Source organism: Charadrius vociferus, unplaced genomic scaffold, assembly GCF_000708025.1.
Source record: "Charadrius vociferus isolate BGI_N301 unplaced genomic scaffold, ASM70802v2 scaffold301, whole genome shotgun sequence".
NCBI lineage: Eukaryota > Metazoa > Chordata > Aves > Charadriiformes > Charadriidae > Charadrius > Charadrius vociferus.
The window spans coordinates 209810-237234 of record NW_009646842.1 but is presented as its reverse complement, the minus strand read 5'-3'; the positions used below and the strand labels follow the sequence as shown (position 1 = coordinate 237234).

Genomic DNA, 27425 nt, shown 5'->3' with positions numbered 1-27425 from the left:
TTTTTTTTTTTCTCCTTTGTTTCTCCCATGTAGCTTCCAGATTCTTCGATTCTTCACAAGAAGGATGTCTTCTCTCTTCATTTTGATATTTCGTCTACTGCTTTGCAGATATCCCCCCATGACCTTGATGATGTTTTTCTGTACTAAAAACTATGTTTTTTTAAAATAGAAATTTTCATCGCTTTCCTAAATACGCTTTTCTGGAAGAAATGTGAGGAAGCAACAAGACACTGCAGAACATAAAAGGAAAATGAAATATGTAAAGTTTACACATTAATCTACATAAACTCTTCTTTCAACTTGTGAAGTGATTGTTTTTGACGCAGAGAAGGTGGAGTCTGTAATGATAATTTCTTTAATGGGATTTGCAGACAGTCGGAGTGGGAGGTGTGTCCTCCTTTATACCACCTTCGCAGAGCACAGTGTCTTTTAGGGCACGTTCCCACACGTTCACTCACCTAAAAGGTGTTTTGCCTGACTTGTTCAGTTGTCTGTTTCAAAATTGCTTAGATGTTGCTTTCCAGAGGCATTCAGAGATATATAAGGAGGAGAATTACTTCTAAATTCTAAACTTCATAAACTAAATACGAGACGCCTAGGATATTGATGCTGTATGAATTCTTCAGTGCTGTATAGGGTCTTTGTGAGGGGTAAGGCTGCTGGTGAGCTGCTTCTAAATCAGACACACCTTTGGGTTGGGCTATTTTGGAAACTTAGTACTTGATGAGGCTCAAGGTATCGTCTGCTAGGGACAAGTGATTTTATTTTGTGTTTTTACATGTACTTGGATCAGCTGATGCAGGTGACAGACAGTCTCCTCTGTAAGTAACAGACTGGGGGTGGAGGAGCGGTGACCTGTAGTGAGCCTTCCCTGACTTTTATCAAAGTGAGGATTGCTGGCTTTCAAGCAGCTAGGCAAGAGAGAAAAAAGGACGTGCTATGGGGGTACCTTTACTTGGGGATAGCAAACCCTTCTATTTCCGGATTTGGAACGGACTAAGTCAGAAGTTGCAAGGCAAAAAATCCTGGGATAAACATCTGGATGAAATCTACTTACTCCAGCAGAAAAGGTACAGTGCATTTCAGCCTTCCCTTTCTCCTGTTGCTCTCTTCCTGTAGCTGATTCTCACTCTTTTCCCTGAGGCTTTTCTGCCAGTAGATAAACTTTAAACAACCCTGGAGCACTTTTCTCTATCAGATTTCTTCTTTCAACGTGGAATGCTTCTGGAGTTCCAATCTTATCTGCTTTCACAGTTGGGTTTACTAGGTCGCAATTGAATTACCCTAAGTGCAGGACTTCAGTCACAAATTAATAACGTATACTCTTGTCTTTCCTGCTTCATTGGTAAATCTCACAAGAAAATGCATGATGGTTGGTTTGTCTGGTTTGTTGGTTTTTTTTTAATTATTATTAACAGTGTGTGTGACATATATGCTGCAGTCAGCTGAAATGATGGCTTTTTTTGCAAGGAATCTGCTTTCTGTCTCTCTGAAGGTTGCCCTTACTAGTGGACTTAATGTTGTTCCACATTCTGGTGGGCAGTCACTTCCTGGGTCAGACTGCTGTTTCTCACCCCCATGGCCCGGGTGTCAACATGTACAGTGACTCCTCTTAGATTTTACATTATCAAGAAGATTGCCTCTGTCTTCACATGTAAATATTGAATCAAGGCTCTTTGTTATTGCTGTGCAGGGTGGCTCTCTCCACACAGAGGAATGCAGGAGTATTCATGGAAATTCAGCTGAATCTGTTTTTCATTGTTCCGTGTCATTTCTGCATGCACTAACTCTGTAGTACTCAAATAAGAAATTGCCTCCAGTCCCTTGTAAAATTTTTTTTGTCTTTTTTCTTTCCTCACAAAACTGTGAACCTCTCTGGGGACAAAAAGGTGGCTGTGTGGGCCAAAATCTATCTGTACATATGCGTGTATATATACACATATAAGTGGGATAGTACCTTAAGAGTACATATCTGTCTTAAACGTTTATCATCATTTAACTTCTGACCAAATACCAAAAGCCTGTTCTATTTTACTTCAGAGCAGTGGGAACTTAAATGCACTTAAAATGGGAGGGACAGTGGGAACAATAGTGTCTCTGTAGAATGCTGAAGTGGTTACATTTTGGTATGTTAATGAAACACAACACAGGTAACTGAAAAATAAGTTCTCAGCAGATTCTGTAATATCCAAATGAATGTGTGCAAAAGAAACATCTAAATATATTATTATTTTTATAATTATAACATTATCTGCACATTTTTAAGTCACAGAGATGTGGAAGGGATCTCTGGAGGTCTCTGTCTAACCTCCTGCTTGAAGCTGGACTATTGCCAGCAATAGATCACATTGCTTTGGCTTTGTCTAGCTCAGTGTTGAAAGCCTCCCAGAACAGAGATTCCACCATATCTTTAGGTACAAGTTACAGTGTTGTAACCTCCTAGTGAAAAAAGTTTTTTTCCTAATGTTCAACATGAATCTCCCTCCAAAATCATCATTTGATGCTGCAGTCCCTTGGTTTACCATCTGCTGTTACCAAGGAGGGTTTGACCCCTTCCTTTTTGTTGCTCCCTTTCACATAGGCTGCTATTAGATTGCCTTTCAACCTTCTCTTTGCTTGACAATCCTCAACAGTCATGTGCTGCAGGCCCATGAACATCTTGTGTGTTGCTATTGATAGAGGAAAACAGAAAAACTGTTACGCATATAAACCCTTCTTCATCAGCTTCTCTTAGATCACTATAGTGCAACCCCAGTGGTCCCCAAAACTAACATTTCTGTGTTTCTTTATAAAACTCCGTGTAAAAATACACATAGTGCATATGAGATTATTGTCTGTGAAATCAGAGTTGCATGGGGACACAATTGTTCCCTTCTGTTTTAGGTCTATACGTTTCTCACAGCTTTCAACTAACATAAATTAGCCTTCTGATATTTGGCCAGAAATTCCATGGCTCCAGTATGTGGATACTATTTTCCTAAAGGCGGACAGGACCATTTCTCCCTCTTATTATCCGTCTTTTTCCTTTCCTTTCTTGTCCCCAGAGATACTTTGAGGAGCAAGAAAATGAACATTTTGCAGAAGACTGTATTCAGTTTTATTGCTTTCATATTTTTAATTATCTATAGACAGAAAAATACAACAGGAAAACCTTCTGCAGTGACTTGTGTATGGTAGCTACCTTTGCTTTTGTGGAAAAACTGTTGTAAGCCATGAAAGCTTTTACTTCATCCTGTCATTTTGTTGTGTGGAATTGCAGTGTTGTGGCTTCAGCTTAGCTCTTCTTAGTGTTAAAGGTGCTGAAAAGCATACAGCAATAATCAGCAATTATATTCTACTATTATATTATTGAAAGCCAGTGGTAAATATGTTACTATTTAACTACTATGCTCTGACTGCACAGAGAAAGTCTGTAAGAGAAAAACAATGCATTTTCCTGTCCTACAACTGGTGATGATAATACCTGAAAGCTAACTGGTTTTGGTAGTTCTCACTGGAATTGCTGTTTATTCTCTTTCTTCATGTGTAGTAGTTCTTTGAATCATATTGGCAGTGATCTCAGCATTATCCACAGTGAGGGATTTATTTGGCTTAATCCTGCACTGTATAAAAATTCCCAAAGGTGCATCCAAGTTCAGAAAGTATGGTACAATCTTCTAATATTAAAGAGGAATTTGAATTTATTTTGCCTAACTCTGATGGTCTCTTTCTGTTCAAAACTATTTTTTAAACAGCCTGTAGCTCAGTGTGGAGTCCCGGGACAGTGGTCACATCTCATATATGCTTTCTAGAATTATCTTTGGAAGTAAACTCTGAAATCTACATAGCCTGGAGCATACGAACATAAAAACCCAACATAGTTCATAATCATAGGGAACAAAGAGATAAATGCTTAAGAAGATTCAGGCCTGATAGATGTGAAGAGGAATCACATGCTTGTCACAATATAATAGATCTTCCAGAATTTATGAAAGCCATTGCTTGATTTTTTTTTTTTTTTTGGTCTGGCTTTCAGTGTAAGAAGTTCTAAGGAAACGTGAACAGAATCTCCCTAGCGTGTAATTTTAGAAATTCCACCATATGACAATTGCATTGTACATAAAAAACCCCTAATAAATAAATTAGAACAAGTGAGTACATGGATCCAGGACAGTTATTTTACATTTGTCTTTCTGGAAGTCTATGTTACATTTGTCTTTCTATTGCCAGCCTCTAAGTTTGATTGATAAATAATCTATCATCTTCTCTGTGTCTCTTCTCTCTCACAGCTGCTGTTTAGGGATTAATGGTACCACCTGGCATTCATGAGATGCTCTGAGGTTAATTTTTTTTAATGGCAATGAAATATTTAATTTGTGTGGTAATTTTTTTTTAAAAAAAACATAAACCAAAGTATTTTTACACATTAATTTACTATAGAAATCTGTGCTATGAGAAATAATGCATTAGAGATGCTTGGGACAAATTACATAACTTGCAGAGAACTATAGTCATTCCAAACATGTCACAATGAAAAACTTTACATCCTTTTTAATTTCCAAATTTTTTTGTGGCTCTTCAGTCTCACAGACATATTAGCGAAGTGCTTTTCTCACCCTGAAAGCAGACATGGCACAAATAAAAAGTAGCTCAGCCTAATGCTATTAAACTGAGTTGCTTAAGAGTTGTACAGGGCCACAGAGAGCCTTCAGCTTCTATAAAAATCTTTCTCAAGCTGGTAGTGAATGAGAGATGTCACCATAGTTTTGCTGTTCATTTGTGTAAACCACACTGCTGAGTTTTCAGGGCACAAGCTAACGTAGGACTGTCCTGTCTTAAAATCCACAATGCCTGTCAATATTGTTTCCTTTCCTTCCAAAGGTGAGAGTGAAATAAAGATGCCAGGTCCCAGTTCCACCACTTAATGTGTAACATGTTTCAATAACAGCGCTTCTGAGTAATCAAGGTGCAAAGAATAGTCTGTTGGAAACTCTGCTGCTGCACGTCAGATAGAGTCAAAGGCATCACTGGTAGCATTTCTAGTCTTTCCTTGTGCTGTTACACCTTCATCCTAATCGCAGTTTTGAGTCTAATTGTGGAAAACAATCCTTCTTAAATTCACAAGTGTGAAGGTCATCCAGAACTCGCTTTTCCCCAATAATACACAGACATAGACACATCTGACCTCAGTACCTAAAATGTGGTTTAGACTTATAGATGTAGGAAGCTATTTGCCATCTTAAACTTGGCTATATGTGTCCTTGTGAAGCAGTAAAGATGAAATTTGTGCTCTGAAGAAAACCCAAACAAACATGCCAAATAAAAAAGTTGTTAGAGAAAACTAATTAGACACAGAGTGAGGAACACAATCTAGAATAAAACTGCAAGAAGATCCTTAGTGAAGAGAGTCAGAAGTTTTGATGCAGCATGAGGTTATGCTTCAGAGAACAAAATTGTTTTATGAATAACTCAGTGATAATAAATAATAACTAACATCTGCTGAACTGTTAATCCAGTTCTACCATGAAATTATTCTTAGGATAGTCTTAGATACAGAATTAAAAAAAGGACATTCAAGCAAGGAGATTGTCCTGCTGGAAGTGACTGAGCAAGATTTCTATTGCTTAGTGTGGTAGATAGCTAAATATCTGAAGGGATAAGACTTCCCTATCAGTTTCTTGTCTAGTAGCATTGTCAATTAGTAACCTGTTTGTTTTATTTCCAGAGAAGCTCTGTTTACTATCAGCTGAAGGGGCTTCGACATGCATGCACAAGAGGTGCCAGTTAATTTGCTGAGTCTTGCTGTTGGAGCTGAAGAAATTTGCTGACCCTGACCCTGTGTTGATTGTCCAAGCCCCTGTTATCTGTCTCCTTTTCACTTTGTGCTATTAATTCCTAACTCATTACTTAGCATCTTGTTAGATGATTGCATTGTTCCTCTTTCTGGCTGTTTAGCATCCTCTGAGCACTCCTCTGCTCTCCTGAAGTCTTGCACACATTTACATAAACATACTAGCAGAAGGAAGGGAGAAGAAAAGGAGAATACGAATCTCCTTCTGCAATTTCATGATGGAGCGTTGAGCATGGATATACTGAGCAGCACAACCAGGAAAGAAAAGAAAGCTGAAATAATATCCTGCTGATGAATTTATAGCTCAGAAAAAACTGCTTTAGACCCTCAGTAACTGACATAGCTAGGGATAAAGCATGATGCTAGAAGATGCCAAACTTAAACTAGAGCAAACAACAGGAAAATTCCGTACAGGGAATGATTCAAGTAGTAGAATCTGAGAAGGGCAGGAAAGAGGAGAAAGATGTTCCGTTGCACCTCTGCTGAGCACGGGCTTGAAAAAGAAGCTTCAGATTGGTTGTTGTCCAGACAGTTCACATATTTAACTTATTTCTTTGTTTTAAAAGAAAAACCCTATAAATCCAAATTTTTCTTTTTAAAACAGAATTAAGACTTACGGACTTGTCCTTGCATTCTTTATCTCTTTATAATTGTAATGGGTGGTACGCACTCCAAAAGAAGTGCTTAAGAAGCCGTAAATCTGAAACGTTACGTATTACTAGCAGAAAGTGCTTGTGAAATCCTTAACCTTGTTTAAAACTATTTTACATGACTCCCTTAGTCAGAATCTGACCTACATTCTGTCTTCTCTTTGTTTCACAATGGATTTTCGGGTGTTCCTGATATTGTCCTCACCTATATTGAAAAATAAATCACAGCTTGCTGAGCATATCATTGAATCATCTGTTAAGAAAACTGACTGATAATAATGCATGATCAAGGCTTACTAAATGCCTCAACAAACCTACATTCCTTAGCTCAGTAAGAAGAACCCAGGAGCACTTTCAGATGGATACTTGTTGTGGTTTTTCATTGCCCATCAGAACTACTGGTTAGCTAAGTAGCTGTGCTCATCCTAGACTGATCCTATAAGGAAACACCAGTACTGCCTAGTATTACCAACCCAACTTAGCTGACTAAATTAGAAGCTTAGTGTCTGTTGACTCCATAGCTGATGAAGAGAATGTTTTAGAACAGGAGCTTAACTTAGATGTGCTGAATTATCTTCTCAGGGTGTCTACATAGGTCTCTGCTGAGTCATTCTCAGAAAGCCACCCTCTTCATCCAGGGACATAATGGTACTTTATGAAAACTAAGCATCTACTGTAGGCAGCTCTGTTAAGAGACTAAGTTAGAGAATTTACCTGCTGCTGCTTTCACACACAGAACTAGAGTTGTAAAATGTAAAATTCATGCTGTGTTTGGTGGGTCAGGAAGAAAATTGGTTAAATATGCAGAACTTAAAGAAATTGAAATGTTTTGAAGGTTCTAGATTCAAGTGACTTGATTTTATTTTTTATATTAGCAAATTTGGTTCACCTGACATTTGTATGGTCACCACATCGCTCTAATGTATTGAAAATGAGTTGATAATTATAATGGTATGTTTTAAATGAGAGTAAAATGTTTCCCCAATTATGGGACAGAAAATTAAGTAAGAATAAAAGCATACGGTATAAAGATGTCATGGACACTTAAGGCTTCAGAAGGACTGTACCATGACATTTACCAACACTGCTGGGTTCTTCACCAGGCTTCTGTTTGGCCTGGGATCTCTGGTTTATTAAGCCCAGTTGGAGGTTCCTACAATAAGTAGAAAGGTTTGACAATTTTGGCCTAAATTTCTGAAAGCTGAGTGTATTAGTTAATAGGTGTCTCCCTCTTAGTAGGCTTGTAATTTAATTGGTTGTTTACAAGGGCTTTGGAGAATTTTGTGAGAAAGGTATTGTGTTTGTGTCCTCCCACATTGTCTCTTGCCCAATCCTTCATCCTCTCTGAGGTCATTTGAGGGATAAAGGCCTACCTGGTAAAGCATCAACATATTAATTGTAGCATTGTTTATACTATTGAAACCCCACCTCCTTCCCACTTCCTGCCTCTGAAACTTACATTCTCCAGGAACACAGAGTCTTTCTCAGCCAAAATAATGGCAGAGGTGGCAAGCTTGCTTCACTGATATTGAATCTTACAACTCTTGCTGAGAGTGTCTCTTTATTTTGTTCCTATTTGTCCGAACCTAGGTGATATGCTCACCTTAACTCATCTTGTAATTAGCAACTAACGCAATTGACGCCTGAGTAAGCTAAAGAAGGAAGACTTCTCAAAGCAGAGAGGCTGAGAGTTTGAAGGACACATTAAAAAAAGCTCAGAATGGCTCCCTGGTTTGTTCAGGGTGGTTCTTTATATTCTGAATGTTTTTATTTCTCCTCTGCAGTGCTTTTCTAGTCTAGTTTCTAGTGACTTAGATAATGGGGTGCTGTTGGTGACAGGAAATGCTCCTTTTATGGAAAGTTAAATATGATGTTTGGTTATGCTTTTATTACTTCTAGCCCATGCCTATTAATTTACTTACTCAAATGATTCCTATTTATCTGTGTAATTTTGATACTTCTCTTTGTTTTGCTTTATCCCCCAAGTTCTCTCAAGTGTGTCAGCATCTTTCTGCTGTATAGGTGTGCAGAACTTGCACATTGCAGGTGGATTAAATCCAGAGATAACAGCATATCAAACAATTTTTTTTTTCTTGAAGACTCTATTGTTCGTAAGAGAATAATTTAAAGCAAGAAATATATATTTCTGTAAGCTGCAGAATTTATGCTGCCTGTTTTCCTATGGTTTGATTGTTAAATTACCCTATACCTAATAAGCACAAGTTCTGAGAAAACATTTTGTGCAATGGGCTATTTATATTCTCTTTCTCTCTTTCTCTGATGTGGATTTTCTTGTGGCTTAAAATAGAGTTATATTCATTGATAATGTATTCTAACATCCGTGTTATTACTTAATGCAAAACACCTATTGCTTTTTATAGTGTTTGCCCTATAAACTGTATCCCCAAAGTCTTGTTACTAAATAATAGCAGAATGTAACGAAGAAATCTGGGACATAGGAGAAAGCATTGAATATATCTCCAGGCATATGGTTTGACTAATGTATTTTTCCCACATGCTTTTTTCTTTGAGTGTGTCTGGGTGGGTGTGAGACTAATATCCAGTCTATTGGTGGTTGTTAGATTGTAGTAAAAGAACAGACTGGGGTGAGAAAACGAGGCCTGAGCTTCTCCTTGCTCATATCAGCTTGAATTTGTCGTTGTTCTACTGTGCTCCTTAGACTTATTCCACATCACACATTACAGCTTGACCTGAGCCATGCTAGATAATTAAGAACAAATTAAACATCTGTACTACAAGAAAGCAGAGGTGAGATAAAAGCACAAAATTTGCACCTGAACAGAGATCTAAAACTGAACTTATTCTATTTGGGGAGAGGAATCTCTTTCTATTTCATACTGAAAATTCATGAAATGCAGGCTGTTTCTTTGGGTTTTAGGGTTTTCTTCCCCTTAAATCTTTAGCTCCTGAACTTGGGCTACGTAGAATTCTTTATCTGTACAAAACCAAAAATTGAAAAAACCCCACCCTAAAACATTTTTTATGAATTAAAAGATAAATCTGAAAATATTCAAGGATAACAGAAATATTTACCCCAAAATAGTAGATTTTGTTCTATGTTTTGTGACTTTTGGGTGGGCAACTCATTATTTTGAACATCGACAAAGCATATGTGGATGCTGAGCAAGTGGGCATTGCAGGTAACTCTTTGCACCCTCCCTTCAGGTACTTACACACGTTGATAACAACCCTGCCTGAGTCTTCTATTCTCCAGGCTATACAGTTACCATTCTCTCAGCCTTTCCTCATATGAGAGATGCTCCAGTCCATAATCATCTTTGTGTCCCTTCACGGAACTCTCTCCAGAGCTCCATATGTCTTTTGTACTGAGGATCTTTTGTACTGAGAACTGGACACAGGACTGTAGATATGGCCTTGCTAGAGCTGAGTAGAGGTGGAAGATCACCTCCCTTAGCTGGTTGTTTGCATCAAAGGACCTTGCTGTGGTGAAGTTTGGTGACTATACTTGTAAATTCTTCATAAGCTCCAAAAGATCTACTGAAATAACCCAGAACCTCATGGAAGACCCAAGGGTTTTCTTCAGTTATAAGTGAACAATTTCCAGTCTGGAACTTGTTTGATGGCATGGTCTTTCCCAGGACAGGCATACATTTCAGTTCTCCACAATTTCCCCAATTTTCTCAGCATCAGAGAACAAAATGGTATAGCTAAGCTTCCAAATTTTTCCTCATAACTTTGTATGATGAGGAACTACATTTCAGAGCTCATTCTTTTAATTATACTGTAGGAAGCGTTGCTATGACACAGGGGGAATTCTTGTTTGGACTTCTTCTTTTCCATCCATTCAGATGCTGAACTTCTTTTGATTTCTTGTGCTGTGTAAAAATAATACTAGCTTTTTCTGGCTCCTGAGATAACCAGTCTACTGTCAGGAGGGATATCAAATGACCTATCGTTTGCTATCTTCTGTGCCTCAAAATGTGGGCTATATAAACCAGAAACATTTTGGTTATTCATTTCTCCTTTCTTTCCCTCTGCTGCCACCATATGGTTAAGCGTCAGTAAGTCTGGAGAGGATGAACTACTTGGGTTAAAGCACTGCATTTCTATACTTTTCCTGTTTTTTTTTTTTTTTTTTTTTTTTTTGCATCCATCTCTCTCTGGAGAGAGGCACCGTGTGTTTGACTGTGTCTCTTATCAGCCACTTTTTTTTTACTACAGAATATGGGAATCCCCACTCCTCCAGGCTGCCAAAGAGAACAACCTCCCAGCCATTCGGAAACTTCTCACCGATGGAACATGTGATATCTATCAGAGAGGTAACTTGCTTATTTCTTACAAATGGCCTTATATGGAAGACAACAGCCTGCTACAACGAGTAGAGTAGTATGTTTGTTAGTTTGCTAAAACATTTGCATCAGCAGACTCAAACTACTTAAATGTATGTCGGCAGCTTTGCGACAAAGTGAGTTTTCTAACTTGGAGACCTCACCAAACCCTAAAGGAATGGTGAAGATCAGAGGTTTACAGCTTGAACAGGTCTTTTTCTAGAGGGACTGAGGGAGATGATTTACTGTGGAAGGTGGTCAGTGGAAGGGCTGTGTGCTCATTCACTTCGGGCCTATATCTGCTGTTACTTACAAACACCTGCTCAGCTTTCAGATTTTGATGGGGTGAAGGACAGAGACTGTGCAGTTATGTGGCTGTTACCATGTCATATGATGAAGCAGGACCTAGCAGCACTCAAGGGAGGACCTTGCACTCCCATATTCTCCACCCCAATAAATCCATTTCTGCATTTGGCCCAGATAGTTGAATGTCTAGATGACTCACATGCTTCTCCTACTGTTTTTAGGTGCAGTGGGGGAGACCGCCCTTCATGTAGCTGCCTTGTATGATAATGTGGAGGCTGCAGTGATTCTGATGGAAGCAGCTCCCGAGCTTGTCAATGAGAGGATGACATCAGAGCTCTATGAGGGTAACATCTTAGGGAATAAGGATGGGCAGGATTTTCTGCAGGGGGAGGGAGGAAGTACTACCTGTACATTTAGGAAAGTGACTGATACTGTTCCTGGTTCAGTATATTGCTAAACTGTTACACAGCAAAACCAACATACAAATAGCTCCTGACCATTTGTGGAAGGTGTCATTATATTAAACTCAAGTATATACATGTGCAAACATGCAAATGTGTAATTGACAAACCCTTAACCACAGGTGGGCCTGTTGGCTATAGGGAGATTGCAAAGATATGTACAGTTTGCTTTCTGCCACAGTCATGTGTAACAAGGGGGACATCTACCACCCTGTCTCCTCTGAAAGAAGAAAAAATGGTTCTTTGGTTGAAAAAGAATAGGGATTGAAAGCAAATGTGGCCACTGCTTTTGAGTCTAGACTCTGGGCCAGGTTTTTAAAGAATGGTTCTCATTGACTACACAGAAGTGCCAGACAGAGTCCTGAAACCACTAAAATAATAATGATAGGGTTTTAAAAATTCTAATACGTAGTTTGATGGATTAGGAGTCCTCTTTGGGAGCTTTGTCTTGACCTGGCCTTCATGTCCCATGAAGGAAAGCATGGTCTTTTCTGAGAGACCCGAGCTTTCAGTGTGCCTCCTGGAAAAGTGTGGCATGTCTTGTTTCTCCCAGAAAAAAATCTAGAAATTGTATCCTGTTGGCTTTTTTGGCAGGTTGTAAAGTAAGTTTTCATAAATTCATAAAAGGTTTAAATAGAATGGGACCTCTGGAAAATCTGTAGCCCACCCTTCTGCACACAACAGGGAAAACTTCAAAGCTAAATCATATAGCCACTATGGATGCAGTTCCAAAAAACTTAGATTTATCATGAGTGAAATGTGAACTGCAGGCTATTGATCAACCTGAAGCTCCTTTCTTGGGAGGCAAAGTTTTATTTCTGTGTCTTACAGGGCAGACAGCTCTCCACATTGCAGCAGTGAACCAGAACATCACTTTGGTGAAGGCTTTACTCAAGACTGGGGCCAATGCCTGCACAGCACAGGCCACTGGGCACTTCTTCAGGCGCAGCTCCCAGAATCTTCTCTATTTCGGTACAGCCTTATCTCTCCCCCTTGCTGTTATTGGGGGGGAACCAGCAGAGTGATGAGGGAATATAAGGGAGGCTTGCTTTAGTGCCCATCTAAACTGGATACAGAGGCTCCTGTCTCCAAGTCTCACCAGTCACTCCCCTTTTAGCAAACAGTAAGACTCCATCTGAGTATGTAAATACTACATAAATATAAATATATAAATCATACACATTTTATATATTTGCACATATACAAAAAATATATGTTGCCTAACGATTATAATTTAATTTCTTCCTAGCAGCATATACTGCAACTTACTTGTCAACCTTCCTATGAAGATAGTCTGAAAAGAATACTTATTCCTTTTAGTGTTGTGTGGGGAAAGTTTTCTTTTGCTTTCTGAGTAGGATGAGGAATGGGGCAGGAAATTTGCAGGTTACCTGAAGTAACTCTTCCTCTCATAATCTCTGGCTTGGATAGCATTGATAGACTTCCCTCAGCATGCTTCAACCTCTCCTGCCTCCTGTGGTTTTAATGTTGTTTCTCCCCATTCCCTTCTTTGCAGGAGAGCATGTTTTATCATTTGCTGCCTGTGTGGGAAACGAGGAAATTGTACAGTTGCTTATTGAAAATGGAGCAGACATTAGAGCTCAAGATTACCTGGGTATGTGCTGTGGGGCCTGGTAAATTGCATACAGTGGATCTGGACACTTTAAATTAGACTCTGTCATCTGTGCATGCATGTATTTTTCTCTCATTACAAACAGCTGTGGGATGAGGGATGTGCCACTGTTATTGGCAGCAGTCAGTTGCCAGTCTTTGCACAGGGCTGGGCTATTCCCTATACTTTATCTGCTCTGCTTCCTTCATAGGTAACACTGTTCTTCACATCCTGGTTCTCCAACCTAATAAGACATTTGCCTGCCACATGTACAGCCTGATACTTTCCTATGACAGGAACAAAGAGGGACCAGGATCACTTGAATTGATTCCTAACAATGAGGGGCTTACTCCATTCAAACTGGCTGGAGTTGAGGGCAACACTGTGGTGAGTTTAAGTGACACAGTTGCCTCCTTACAGAAGAGGTTATTCAGAAATATTTGAAAGAACTTGAAATAATATCATCCAGACCAAGCAAGTTTGTGCATGTTCTTAGTGAGTGGAAGATACTTTACAAGTCTTTTTTTTTTTTTTTTTTTTTTCCCCCAGAAGTCTCATGTAGGACCAGAAATTTCTTTATCCTAATGAAAGAAACAAATGCTTAAAGAAGCAATCCTTTGACCCAAATTTGGAAGCATTTTTGTTAAACAGATATTAACAGAGAGAGACACTCCAAGCAATTTTTTAAAAGTCTGACTGAAATTATTTTCTTTGTGGTCTAGATTTCATTACCCTAAACGTGACACATAGAAAACTTCTCCAGGTATCCACAGACATTTATTCATAGTCAAGAACCTAATATTTAATGTAAACTCTCATCCTTCCTCTTAATGAAAAGACAAAGATGGTTAGTCTTTCTTCTGTAGATCCGAAAAGGACACGATCATTTCCCTTGCCGCACATCTTTCTTAATAACTTGTAGAAGAGTATAATAGAATTTTTTTTTTTTTCTAATCAACATAAAATTCCATATGAAGTCTATTGTCAACATGTACAAATGTGTCAAATAACTTCAGCAGTTTGATCAGAATTTAGAAGAAAAATCACTCGTCCTTTACGTCAAGCATGACCTAATAATCAATTGGGAGTCAGAAAATGTTCTTCCACTTCTTAACCTGCTATAATTGTTCCTGAGACATATAAGAAGCACAACAACTACCAAATTCAAGGAAAATACATTGTAATAAAGAGGTTTTAACAACTTTTTTTTTTTTTTTTCATTTGAAATACACTGTATACTGGAATGCTTCTGATATCTTCCATCGCCTTCTTTTCTCCTCAGATGTTTCAATACCTTATGCAGAAGCGGAAACACAATCTCTGGTCCTTTGGCCCCTTGACCACTGTGCTCTATGATCTCACAGAGATTGACTCCTGGGCTGAAGATCAGTCCTTCCTTGAGCTCATTGTCTCAACCAAGAAGAGAGAGGTATTGTGGGCACTACATGCTTTCTATGTGCAGACAACGGTGATTATAAAAGGAGAAGAATGATGGGTTTGAAGTTTCAAGCTCTTTTATATTATCCATAGAGCAAGGACTCTGCAGGGAATATATGAAATGTAGCAGTTTCTTAATGATCTGGCTACATCTGGTGCTTTGCACGCGGTTTCTGCTGAGGTGTTAAAGAACTTAGTATGTGCAAGCTACAAGAAATGACATTGTGTGATTCAGTGAAGGGTTCTCTCTCTTTCACCAGGCTCAAAGATATCAGTAACTAGTAGCCCTACAGTAGCTCTAGCAAATAGCTTTCCACAACTGTGATACTGATTAACTCTCACAATGTCCCTGTGAGTCCCATGACTATGTTCAGAAATCCTAAACTGGCATGCATTTTAAAACCGCTCATTATTGTTCTTCCCTTCACTTAATGACATTGCTCATCCAGGTTATGACTCAAAACAAAGCAGGTGAATTATCTCTGCTGTAGGTGCAAAAACTTGTAGAGGGATCACTAAGAAAAAATAGTGGAGTGTCATGGCAAGCTTAGACAGATTTGCTTGAGATTTTCAAGGTACACTACCCCATCAGTTGTAATCACCTTAAATAATCCTAATAGGACAGGAAATTAATCAGAAGACACTTTAATTGGCACAATTCTGCTCATTCTGTATTATTTCAATCTTTAAAAAATTTAGTCAAACTTCTCTAACAAAAGTTTCAGCTACTAGAGAGCTTTGCACAATGTGGAGGAAGTCTATGAATCTCTCATTTGCTTTTATTTAAAATCTTCTGAATTTCTATGTGTAGTGATTCATACAGAAATTCAGGGGAAAGAAGTCTATGTCAAAAAAATAGAACAACCTTAGAAGTGGTCCAGAAGACTAAACCATAATCCTAAAAGAAAAATGAATATTGCCCCTCTGTCTTCTCCCAAAACATAGTGCATGCAGATCCAAGATTCCTAATTTCAGAGGGTAAAATGTCCCCAAATACCATGACATATTATGGTTTCTTTATTTTCCAGAATGCTCTTAAATATGAGTAATTGCAATTTTTGCATGCATAAATAGTAATTCTTTTTTTTGTATTTGATATATGTTTGGTCCAAAATGTTTGCTGTCTCCTCTAGAAGAATACAACGTGTCACCCCATCCTATCATACCCTCCCAGACCAGTATTGGACTAGAGTAGCATCTTTAGGCCCCAATCAGAACCAGGTTCTTCTTGTATTAAGGAGGATGCATACACAAATAGGTACTAAGATGTATTTTCTGACCCTTAAGTGGATGAAAAGTGGCAAAAATAGAAGGGAACTAAGCTACGGGAAGATTACAGTAAGCTTCTAAAATTACATCATCCTTTTGAAAATGAAATTTACTCTCCTATGCAAAGGATTCTGGGATACTGACTTCTACACAAAACAGAGCACCTAAGGCTATCTAGCTAGGTTCATTATGTCTCACTTCCTTTTGATCCTTTAGTGTATCTCTTAGGCCGTTCAAGAGTCATGTCCATTTACTGAAACATACGTATTCCTTGCATTTTGCTCAATCTGTCTTTGGGTGACTTAGAGGAAACGGGGCAATGTAGGAAAAGAAGGAAAACATCTAGAGTACAATAAGAAGTTTTCCTTTAAAACAACCTACTTAAGCTGCTTTGACTTATGGCTGCTTCTTGCTTATTACTGTGGTCCCCTAAACATTACAGTAGGATGTGGGTCTAGAAGCATTTAATAAAATATGTGGGCCAAATTCATAAGCAAGGTGTAAAGTACACCCTGTTTGTCTTACCTATGCTCTAAGCATCATTCTTCTAGCAGAAGTTGAAGACTTGATATAGATGATTCAATTAAGTATCACCTAGAAAATAATGCAGAAACTTAAAATGTAATATTTTCACATAAATAGCTTTAAACAAGTACTAATCTAATTTGGAAAAATGTTCCAATTTTAGAATCATAGAATCATTTAGGTTGGAAAAGACCTTTAAGATCATCAGTTCCAACCATTAACCTAACACTACCAAGTCCACCACTAAAACATGTCCCTAAGCATCACATCTACACATCTTTTAAATACCTCCAGGGATGGTGACTCAATCACTTCCCTGGGCAGCCTGTTCCAATGCTTGACAACCCTTTCAGTGAAGAAATTTTTCCTAATATCCAATCTAAACCACCCCTGGTGCAATTTAAGGCTGTTTCCTCTTGTCATATCGCTTGTCACTTGGGACCGATCCTCACCTTGCTACAACCTCTTTTCAGGTAGTTGTAGAGAGCAATAAGGTCTCCTCTCAGCCTCCTTTTCTCTAGGCTAAACAACGCCAGTTCCCTCAGCTGCTCCTCATAAGACTTTTTCTCTAGACCCTTTACCAGCTTTGTTCCCCTTCTTTGGACACACTTCAGCACCTCAATGTCTGTCTTGTAGTGAGGGGCTCAAAATTGAACAAAGTATTTGAGGTGTGGCCTCACCAGAGCCAAGTACTCAGGGTTGATCACTTCCATAGTCCTGCTGGCCACTCTATGCCTGATACAAACCAGGATGCCATTGGCCTTCTTGGCCACATGGGCACACTGCTGGCTCTTATCCAGCCAGATGTTGACCAACACCTCTAGGTCCTTCTACACCAGGGAGCTTTCCAGCCCCTCTTCCCCAAGCCTGTAGCACTGCATGGGGTTGTTGTGAGCCAAGTGCAAGACCTGGCACTTGGCCTTGTTGAACCTCATACCATTGGCCTCTGTCCATTGATTCAGCCTGTCCAGATCCCTCTATAGAGCCATCCTACCCTCAAGCAGATCAACACTCCCATCCAACTTGGTGTTGTCTGCAAACTTACGGAGGGTGCACTCAATCCCTTCGTCCAGATCATTGATAAAAATATTAAACAGAACTGGCCACAGTACTGAGTCCTGGGGAACACCACTTGTGACCAACCGCCAACTGGATTTAACTCCATTCACCACAACTCTTTGGACCCCACCATCTAGATGTTTTTTTACCCGGCGAAGATTATGCCTGTCTAAGCCATGAGCAGCCAATTTCTCCAGGATATTTTCTTAGCCTAAATCATCCGATACGAAAGACGTGTATTGCTGTACTAACATCATTCTGTCATCCTCAGTTCTATGTTCCCACATGCAACAAAAACATTTCAAAAGTTTATCAGATAAATTTTAGTTATTATTCTTTTCTTTTACCCTCAGTATGCCATAAGAACTGAGGGTAATTTCCAACCAATTATATACATGCTTTTGTTTCCCTTTTACAGAAAAGGCCTTGTTGATATTTTGGCACTCGTTTGGCAACCCCAAAAAGGATTCTTGGAAAAATAGCTTATTGCTCATGTGAAACCTGCATACGTTCTGTGAGAATGACCAAATATTTTTTTCCCTTTTTTATAGGTAGAGAAACCGCAAATTAAATAACACTGTGTTAAAATAGTTGAATCCAACTGCTTTTCGACTATCTCTGGAGTAGACCAAGCCCCTTGACCTACAAAGTAAACTTTGATCCTTCATAATCATACCAGCTATAGTCCTATTTCTAGACTTTGAGTATTTATGTATTCTACTTACATCAATAGAAATTACACTTCCACTCAGGGAAGACAGATGAAGGGCTACAGGCTCATTCTTCAAGTATAGGAAGTCACTACAATTATGGCTTCCGTTCAGCTCTACTGATTTCTTCCAGATTGGGAATGGACCCTAGGCAGTTACAATGAACTGACAGAAAAACACAAAAAGAGTCCACGCTGATTTTCTGGGCATGCAGGCACTAGTAAACAAAATGTATTTGTTTTACTTTTGCTTTAACAGAATATGGCTTTTAACTGAATGAAAAAGAAAATTTTGTAGTGAAAATATATCAAGGTGATCCATTTGATTCCAAAGTAGAGATCTAGCTCTTCAGCTACTGCAGATCTTGGAGGCCATGATAACCTGTGTCATTACCATCCATCTACTTTAGAAATAGCATTTGTCACTTCTGTGGAATACACTTCCTTACAGTGGGACTCCATGTAATTTATGACCACTAGGGAATCATGGGCCAAATTTTTCAAAAGAGCTTTTCAGTATGAAAAGACCCTTATTTTATTCATATCAGCATAGGGCTCTTGTCACTACAGTGTTGAATACATGCCAATAGTGTGTTACATACTAAAATTAGCATCTTTCCCACGTGGTTCATTCTTTCTTCACAGATTAGTTTACTAAGCAGGCTATCTAGTTTTGGGTAGGCTTGACAGTGATTACATTTTGCACACAATATTGTGTGTTCGTATTGGACAAATTAAGCTAAAAAAGTGCACTTGGCCTAGATTCATCCCATCTAATTTTTGTCACCGAGGTGTTTAATTAAGTAAGACAGATTCCTTAAGTTTTACATGTGGTTGATAGAGAAATGCAAGTAAATAAGAATCTCCAGAGAGCAATTTAGATCTTAGGTAAGCTGAATGGCAGTCTATAGGACCCTATTGCCTACAAGGAGAGAAATCTTAGGGTAACCATATCACTAATGAAGATACCTCCTTTACGTATCTAAAGTTATGTGATGGTGTTACTTGTAGTAGTGATACTCTAAGAACATAGATGAGGCAAAGTTTGTAGGAAGAAGTAATGACATTTATTAGACAGTTCACGTAGCCACAGTTTCATCTTGTCCTAGGGGAACAGTTGAAAAGAGTGGAGTGACATTGATCTTTCCAAGTCTTACAGTTGTCATCCCAGCAACAGATCAATAGATTCATGCAGGTGCACAGATTAGCAATGTTCAATGGAGGAAAAGATGTTGAATTTTTTTTCCGTATTTTCTCACTGTATTTTCTGTCCTTTATATGCATGTGTGCAAATCAACCAGATCAACATAAGGGCACTGAAGAAAATTTCTGGATTCTTCGTGTTAGTTTTTGAAATGGAGTTGTATGATAAGAGAAGATTCTTCCCTCCAGTGCTCATAACTCCAATGCTCTTTTTATAGACCCTCTTTGTCACTTCTAAAACTATGGTCTCAACTTTTTTTGATGAAGGTTTCTTTTTGTATAGAATTCCTCAGCCACACAGTATGTATGGATATATGCAGATCTTTGACAGAAACACAACCCCAACTTATGCGTCAGCACTATTTTTCATATCATGCAAGATGCTCACTGAAGAATGTTTATTTCTGGAAATGTATGTGGTCTTCTAGAGATATTTGAGCTACACCAGGGTGCTTCTAAAAAGAAGGACCCAAACTGAGTATAATATAAATAATGTAAAGGAAGTAAGTTGAAAGAGCCTGGGATTTTTTTTTTTTTTTTTACTGTATATCTCACTGCAGGTATACTGCAGCTTTTATCATCACAGATGGATGGTGAAAACTGTCAAAAATCCAGTCCATAAACAGGCTACATTTAGGCAAAAATAAAGGAACTTTGGAAATCTTTCCAAAGTCCTGTTACTGCCTGCTAAATCAAAGTGATACCACTGTCAGTTTTTCCAAGAGACCTCATAATCTGAAGGACCTTATCATACATTTCCTAGAGATGAGGATTTTCCACAAAGACTACTAAAGTTGATAGGAATAGCTTTTGATACCAATGTTAACTTACATGTATAAATGCAGAACTCCAATTTGGAGAAAAAAACCTAAGTGAATTTCACAAGGTTGCACAGAAACTTTTTTCTGTAGCTGAAAATAGAATTCAAATTATCTTATTTTCAATTCTGTGTTCTAATAACAATGTATATTTCTCACAGAGGATAGTATCTGTCTGCTGTAAAGGGCACTGTGCTGTCTTGCTTAACATAAAATATTATTCAAAATTGATTCCAGTTCCAGTAAAAGAAAATTCATGAATTTAAGTAGTTTTTTATGCATTTGAATCCCTGAAGTTCACAGGATTTATAAAATCTCTGTGACTGTAAAGTTAGCACACCCCTAATAAGTATATATCATAATACTAAGTATTACTTATTAATAATACTTTTTATTTTCTGTAACATCACCATATATTTGCATTTATGGGAGTAGATCATAGGTCTGCCTCAAGTGTTTATATGCATGCAGGCCTACACAGACGACAAACTTATTCCAGTATCTAACATACTTTCTTGCACTTCCCACTGGTACTCAAAAGCTGTTCTCTGCAGGATATATTTTTTACCTTTTTTCAAAGCTCTTTACTGGAAAATTGAGCAAATCCAAACCCTCTTGAGCATTCCGTTTTTTGCAAAATAAATTCAGCTTCCTAATGCTGAATAGAGTAGGTGAGAACAGTTTGTTAACATTCTCCCAGGAAACAGTGTGAATGATGCTTAGAAACAAATGTCCTCATGGAAATTAATTCCTTCTTTCTGTCTTTCTCAGGCACGCCAGATCTTGGACCTAACGCCTGTGAAGGAGCTGGTGAGCCTGAAGTGGAATATGTACGGTCGTCCCTATTTCTGTTTCCTGGCTTTATTCTATATACTCTACATGGTCTGCTTCACTATGTGCTGCGTCTACCGACCACTGAAACCCCGAACAGGCAACAAAACAAGCAGCAGAGACAATACAATCTATGTCCAGAAAATGCTGCAGGTACTGTGTCTATAGGAGTCACGGCCCCATAGGCAGCATTGGGCAATTCTAATCTACCCTACTTAACTGGAAGTACAAGTCTTTCCCAGTTACCACCTATTGCAGCTGTCCTCCTTCTCTCTTTCTGCCAGCTGGTCTTTGTCAGTGAGGAACATTGGATATCCTCTGTTCTCCATTGCTGGGACTGGGCAGGTTCCTGTGGCCTTGTCAGGCCTAGTCATGTTTATTACACTAACAGGGGACCTTCATTTCCCCCATCTTCTTTTTAATTTCCTTTCACTCTCTTTAAAATTTAATTTTAATTTCCTTTCACTCTGGGTTTGTTTTGTTTTTGTTTTTGTTTTTTTCAGGAATCATATATGACATACGAGGATGAGCTGAGGCTGGTGGGGGAGCTGATCACTGTCATTGGAGCTGTAGTAATTTTGATCCTTGAGGTAAGAGCGAGCTATATAGTCTCAAGTTTAATCAAGACAGATTTTACTTACTAGACAAACATGAGTTTGTGCTCACAACTTGGTAGGGTTTATTTGCTTAGTCTAAGTGCTTTGATATACACCTATGACAATAGACTCTGTCCACAGTATCTATTGGATGAAACAGGGACTGTGACAACGTACTAGTAAGACTCCAGGTGTGAAAGAAGCAATTAGAAGAACTGGCCACTCTATCAAGTACTGTCTGCAGGGTAATGCCACAGTTCCCGTTAGCACCATCTCAGCTGTTGCATGAGATTCTTAGAGATTCTTCACCCAGCATCCCTAAATACTGATGTGTTTAGGGATGCTGGCTGAAGTGATTTCTGTGCGTACACAGAAAAGTTTATATTTAATTGGAGATGAGTGACTGTGTGGGCCTATAATATGAGCCTCACTCAACCAGAGTTCTGAGATGGACACGTTTAGGCGTTCGCCTTACCATGAACTCTCTCTCAAAAAAAAAAGCAAAAATTCTTTAAATTACAACAAATACATCCCCCACTCGTTTTTATTATAATATGAAATAGAAGACTGAAACTTTCATATGAGAAAACTCAAATGACGATGCCAGGGTGAATCAAAGTGAAATGGGGCTTGTAAACAGCTTTCTCTCTGCCCATATAAGTTCCAGAAGGACAAGTCCTTCTTCCTGTGTTTGGTCAGGAGTCTGGGGCTACACTACAACTAACACAGTGAGTCTGAGTTACAACAAACTCCTTTGATTCCCCAAGAAGGTCTTCACTTCTGAGGTTCAGCTGTTTGTCTGGTCTCTTCTCAGTAATCTATATCAACTTCAGGCTCACAGCTCGATGCTGCAACATCTCTCTGCCACATACCAAAGTCTCTCAATCCGCCCCAGCATTCTTAGCTTTTCCAGCAATCTCTGTCACATCCTGAGAGGGGCTCACCTGACTCAGTCATTCAGTTTTTAAACTAATACAGAAATCAAGCGATGAACCAGCAAACAGAGCAGATGCAGCTGGCCCCAAGATCCTGTGAATATTGGAGGTTACCATGGCATTTGATAGTATAATGGAATCCGTCTAAGTCCTAAAGTCAATAGGATGTCTCTCTTAGATCCCAGATATCCTTAGAGTTGGAGCAGCAAAATACTTTGGACAAACCATCCTGGGAGGGCCTTTTCACATAATTGTGTAAGTACATCACTTTTTAAATGTCATAAATATATTGTATCTCATTTTCCCCATTGCTGTCTTTTTCCAGATGAATCAGCTTCTCCATTCTTTTAGAGTATTTTTTCTCTTTATTTACTTTTCTTACTGGCTCAACTGGTGTGTAGGTAGCCAGGTGAGTGGACATGTAGAGTTAATAGTGCTGCGAGGTCTCTGCCTATGGGTCTGGTGTCTCTATGTGCCTGTCTTGGAATTTTTGAAAAGAAAAGAAAAAAGAGGCAAGATTCCTTTACTGAAGTTTTTTCACTGTCTCTTCTTCCTTTGCAGCATCACATACGCTTGCATGATTCTAGTGACCATGGTGATGCGTCTCACAAGCACAACTGGTGAGGTGGTGCCCATGTCCTTTGCCCTGGTGCTAGGATGGTGCAATGTCATGTACTTCGCAAGAGGCTTCCAGATGCTCGGACCCTTTACCATCATGATCCAGAAGGTAAAAGACACAAACAAATATGGGCTTGTTACATGCATCCTGACACCTCTTTGAAGACAGGGAGAACTGAAAGAATACTTTTTCTTCCTCAGGACTAGCATTAATGTCAAATGGACAAGTTCTTGTCTACACAGAAGTTTTGGGACTTTCATATTCTCTCTTCAGTGCAGAAGTTTCCTTTAGTCTTAGACTCTGGAAAATGGTTTACATAGGGTTGTATTGTGGCTTGGTGGGACAGCTGGGCCTTATGGTGGCTCTGTCTTTGCTCTACAGATGATATTTGGAGATCTTATGCGCTTTTGCTGGCTCATGGCTGTGGTGATACTAGGCTTTGCATCAGGTGAGTCTACAAAAGCAAAACAGCATTATGTTACCCCAGCCAATTTCTTTAGTATGAATTAAGTCCGTGGATTTTTGCTTTATTCTCAGGTTGCCCTTTGAGTTAGCTGGCAAAGGTGGTGATGATGTATAACTTCTGTTTCTTTGAGCACGGTCACTTTCCCAGTATTGACTTCTGTTCTCATGAGTTTGGTTTTCAATTTAATAATTTAATCCAAGTTAATAGAAATTAGGACAATCCACATAATTCTACATATAAGTAAATCAAGGTTTAAAAACATACTGTATTTATGGTATTTGTCTTTGGAAAATGAGATTAACACACATAGCTTCATTATATCCTTGAAGAAGAAAAGGTCACTATTTTGAGAACAAATAAATAATCAAAGTAATTCTGAGTCATATTCTGAGTCAGTGACTCTAATCAGGGGTTTGTCCTTGTTATCCTGAGTACTGCACTAGCATAGAAACACATACAGCTCCTTCCCAGACCATTTTGTGTTGACAGCATCTCTTATAGGACCCTGTTGTTGCTCTTGGAATGTGATTCCCATTGTTAAACTCTGTCTCTCTCTTTTTTCCCTATTGCTTTCCTCTAGCTTTTTACATCATCTTCCAGACAGAGAATCCTGAAAACCTTGGGCAGTTCTACAACTATCCCATGTCCTTGTTCACCACCTTTGAGCTGTTCCTCACTATCATTGATGGCCCTGCAAACTATGATGTGGACCTGCCTTTTATGTACAGCGTGGTATACTTTGCCTTCGCCATCATTGCCACCCTCCTTATGCTCAACTTGTTAATTGCCATGATGGGTGACACTCACTGGAGAGTGGCCCATGAACGGGATGAGCTCTGGAGAGCCCAGGTAATCTAACTTAGATGGTAGAGGGTTTGCTTTGAATAAAGAAGGGGAAAACTGTCCAGGAAAACTGTGCTAGACAGTGCAATTACGTACTCTGCCATCTGTGCTCTAAAGGATGTTCTTTAAAACCTTTCCCTGGCTTTCACTTTTCTCAGGCGCTAGTACAATAAGCCATATCCTTTTGATTCTGTTTTATGGCTTCTGTACATCAGCCACCAAATTTCTTTCATCTTTTCTATGTGTGAAGTGTCTAAGTGCAAGACTACTCTTCTGCACATCTTCCCATGTGAAACTGTCTTCCAGAATTTCTTTGCTATGTGGGTATTCCTACCTTATTTCAGTTAGCAGCTAGAAGCCCATCCAGACTTTCTGGTCCGTCCTGTGTCTTCTTAGCTGTTTGCTCCTTACACATGGAATCTCTTGTTAAATAGAATTAAAGTTGCATCTTTTTTTTACAAATCACATTTCTGTGTAACCGAGAGTTAAATTATAACTGTAGGGATTGACTGAGGGGAGATAGAATGCAAGGTGATGACTACATGTAAGTCAGTAACATCTTTAGATCCATTAAGTGAAGTTGGCCTGACTCTTGCTTGAAAGGCAAAAAAATTCAGCCAGATCAGTTATATAGTTGCTTAACAGGAAATCCATTTCCTAGTATTTTTCTGTGAGAAAGCAATAAGTCAAGTGGTTAAATGTAGTTGTGTGCCCACATTGATAAGTTCTGATGATAGTTAATGCAGATATAAATACCGTCCTCTTCTCTTGCTTGCAAATTAATTACCCTACTGCTTGCTATCAGGTATAAAAGAAAAGAAATTTAACAGTGTTTTAAAAGCACCATTGCTTCCTCAAAAAATGGCACAGTTAGGACCAAAATATTGAATCACCCTATAGTAAATGGAGTATCTACTCTATGATTTTTCTTCATTACATATGGAGCTGTAATGAAGTATGGTAATGAGTCAGTACTCATGAAACTGATAATTTTGAAAGAGAGTCTGATTTTTTTCTAATTCATCTGAGTTCTCTGTTTGTGTTTGGCTTTGTTTTCTTTTTTTTGTTTGTTTGTGGGTTTTTTTGTTGTTTTTTGTTTTTATTCTAAAGGTTGTTGCTACTACTGTCATGCTGGAGCGAAAACTGCCACGGTGTCTCTGGCCTCGCTCTGGAATCTGTGGGCGGGAGTATGGACTAGGGGACCGATGGTATCTCAGGTGAGTTCTCTTCTAGTGCATGCATGTAGGATCCCAGAAGAAGAATCCAATGTATAGATGATAACGAAGGGCCTTTCCAGTGGCCTGGGGAGGAGTGTTTAGAGTCTCTCCCTTCCAGAATACAGACTCCAGTTTGTTTTCTGTCTGTTATTGATAGACAAGCATTGTTCCCTTCAGAAAGCTCTGCTGTGTAATTCCTTGTGAAATCAGCTGGTGTTTTCTTATCCACAGGAGACAGACACCAGAAATTACATGGGTTATAAGACCTGAATTTTTCTTTCAAACTTCTTATAATGAGTATCAGAAAGCTTCACTGCTGTGCTCGGTTGGCTGTCCCCATCTATTAGATGCATGAAATGGCAGAGGCAGAATCAATTAGGCATTCAGCAGCAATGAACTGCACTACAGATGATTCAAAACCAGAACAGGAATAACTAAAGGCAAGATTTCTTTCCGGTGACAACCTAGTAACAATATTATACTTTGCAAAGACTGCATCAGGTGGCAAATCGTAGGTCCAAGATTTCAGTTTAGGCACTGAAATAATAAGCAATCTATCTGTAGTCTAGATAACACTAGATTCCTCATTATTTCTGATTTTAATAAATATTTATACCAGGGTGAGAAAAGATTAAACTTTGTTTGGGCATGCATCATCTTTTGATGATAAAACCAGAAGGGGGAGTGGTGGCTGTATGAAACAAGACTTTCTACAGGTTTTAGCAGAGTAATGAACCTTGTGGATTTACAGGTTTGCTGGGCACAACAAGCAGACCTAAAGTGGTACCAATACGCAACACCTTCAGTCCAAGGTGCAGAATATAACTTTGCAGGAGCAATATCCCAGCAACAATTCTTCATTGGATGCTATAAGAAGAGGCTGTTGGTGTGATCTAGTTCTGTCAAATTACATGTGTGTTCACTGAATACAGTGTGGGATAGCATTACAGAAGACAAGTTGTAAGTAATGTAGAGAAGGGCTGGTGGAAGTGGAGCAGTTAAATAAAAGTTCTGCAAAAGATAAGTGACATCCTGAGGCTAGCAACCATGGAGTATCAGAGGAGAAAAGACAAGAACAAAGGAAATGGATTAATATACCTGTATATACAAAGGATCTGGAGCTAGAGTCAGGTGGGGTAGGTCTGCCAATAGCTTAGGGCTGGCAAAACAGAAAGGGTAAGTCATGACCGGGAAATGGGTTAAAGGACAGGAAACCACGGACAGACAAGCGTACTGAAGTCAATGATGGGGATGAATGTCTAGGAGATAATTGTGTGCTAGCAGCTGCTAGCATCATGCCTATAATCAGTTTCTTATTTCTGTCTAGATTTTCAGGAATGTCTGTGTCAGTAGGCATATTTTGGGGAGGGGCTTGCTTCTTGTGGCTGCTTGGTTTTGTTGATAAACTGGCACTTTCCTACTTCATTCAGTTTATGTTTTTTAATACTCTTGCAGAGTTCAAGACAGGGTTGATCCCAACAAACACAAGATGATGCGGTTCACAGAAGCATTTAAGGCTCAGGATAGGGATAACTATGACAAAGGTTTGGAAAAGCTGGAAATCAATGGGAACATCCTGTACAAGAAGGAACTGTCTTCTCTGTCATTGTCACGGAGTACATCCAGGACTAGTTCTCACCGTGGCTGGGAGATCCTGAGGCGCAACACCTTCCAGCAACTTCGTGGAGAGGTCGGTCATGCCATGGAAGAGGAGGTCTATGATGTCTAA

The 27425-nt window shown here is 39.0% G+C and overlaps 1 protein-coding gene across 1 annotated transcript; it reads left to right on the top strand.

Moving 5' to 3' along the window:
- Nucleotides 1–939: 939 nt before the first annotated feature.
- Nucleotides 940–27425, top strand: LOC104292828 (transient receptor potential cation channel subfamily V member 6-like). The gene is made up of 15 exons (XM_009892256.1): nt 940–1070; nt 10684–10781; nt 11318–11440; nt 12389–12529; nt 13074–13172; nt 13381–13556; nt 14452–14598; nt 20961–21173; nt 21524–21610; nt 22730–22806; nt 23113–23278; nt 23552–23618; nt 24217–24485; nt 25590–25696; nt 27152–27425. The coding sequence occupies exons 1-15, from the start codon at nt 940–942 to the stop codon at nt 27423–27425; spliced, it is 2175 nt and encodes a 724-aa protein (XP_009890558.1).

Bases quoted from the DNA above. Each gene is read 5' to 3' on its own strand.
- LOC104292828 (XM_009892256.1), top strand. From the start codon at position 940: ATGGGGGTACCTTTACTTGGGGATAGCAAACCCTTCTATTTCCGGATT. The intron at 13,557-14,451 runs GTGAGTTTAAGT...TTTTCTCCTCAG, and splicing joins GAGTTGAGGGCAACACTGTG to ATGTTTCAATACCTTATGCA. The intron at 23,279-23,551 runs GTAAAAGACACA...TTTGCTCTACAG, and splicing joins TTACCATCATGATCCAGAAG to ATGATATTTGGAGATCTTAT.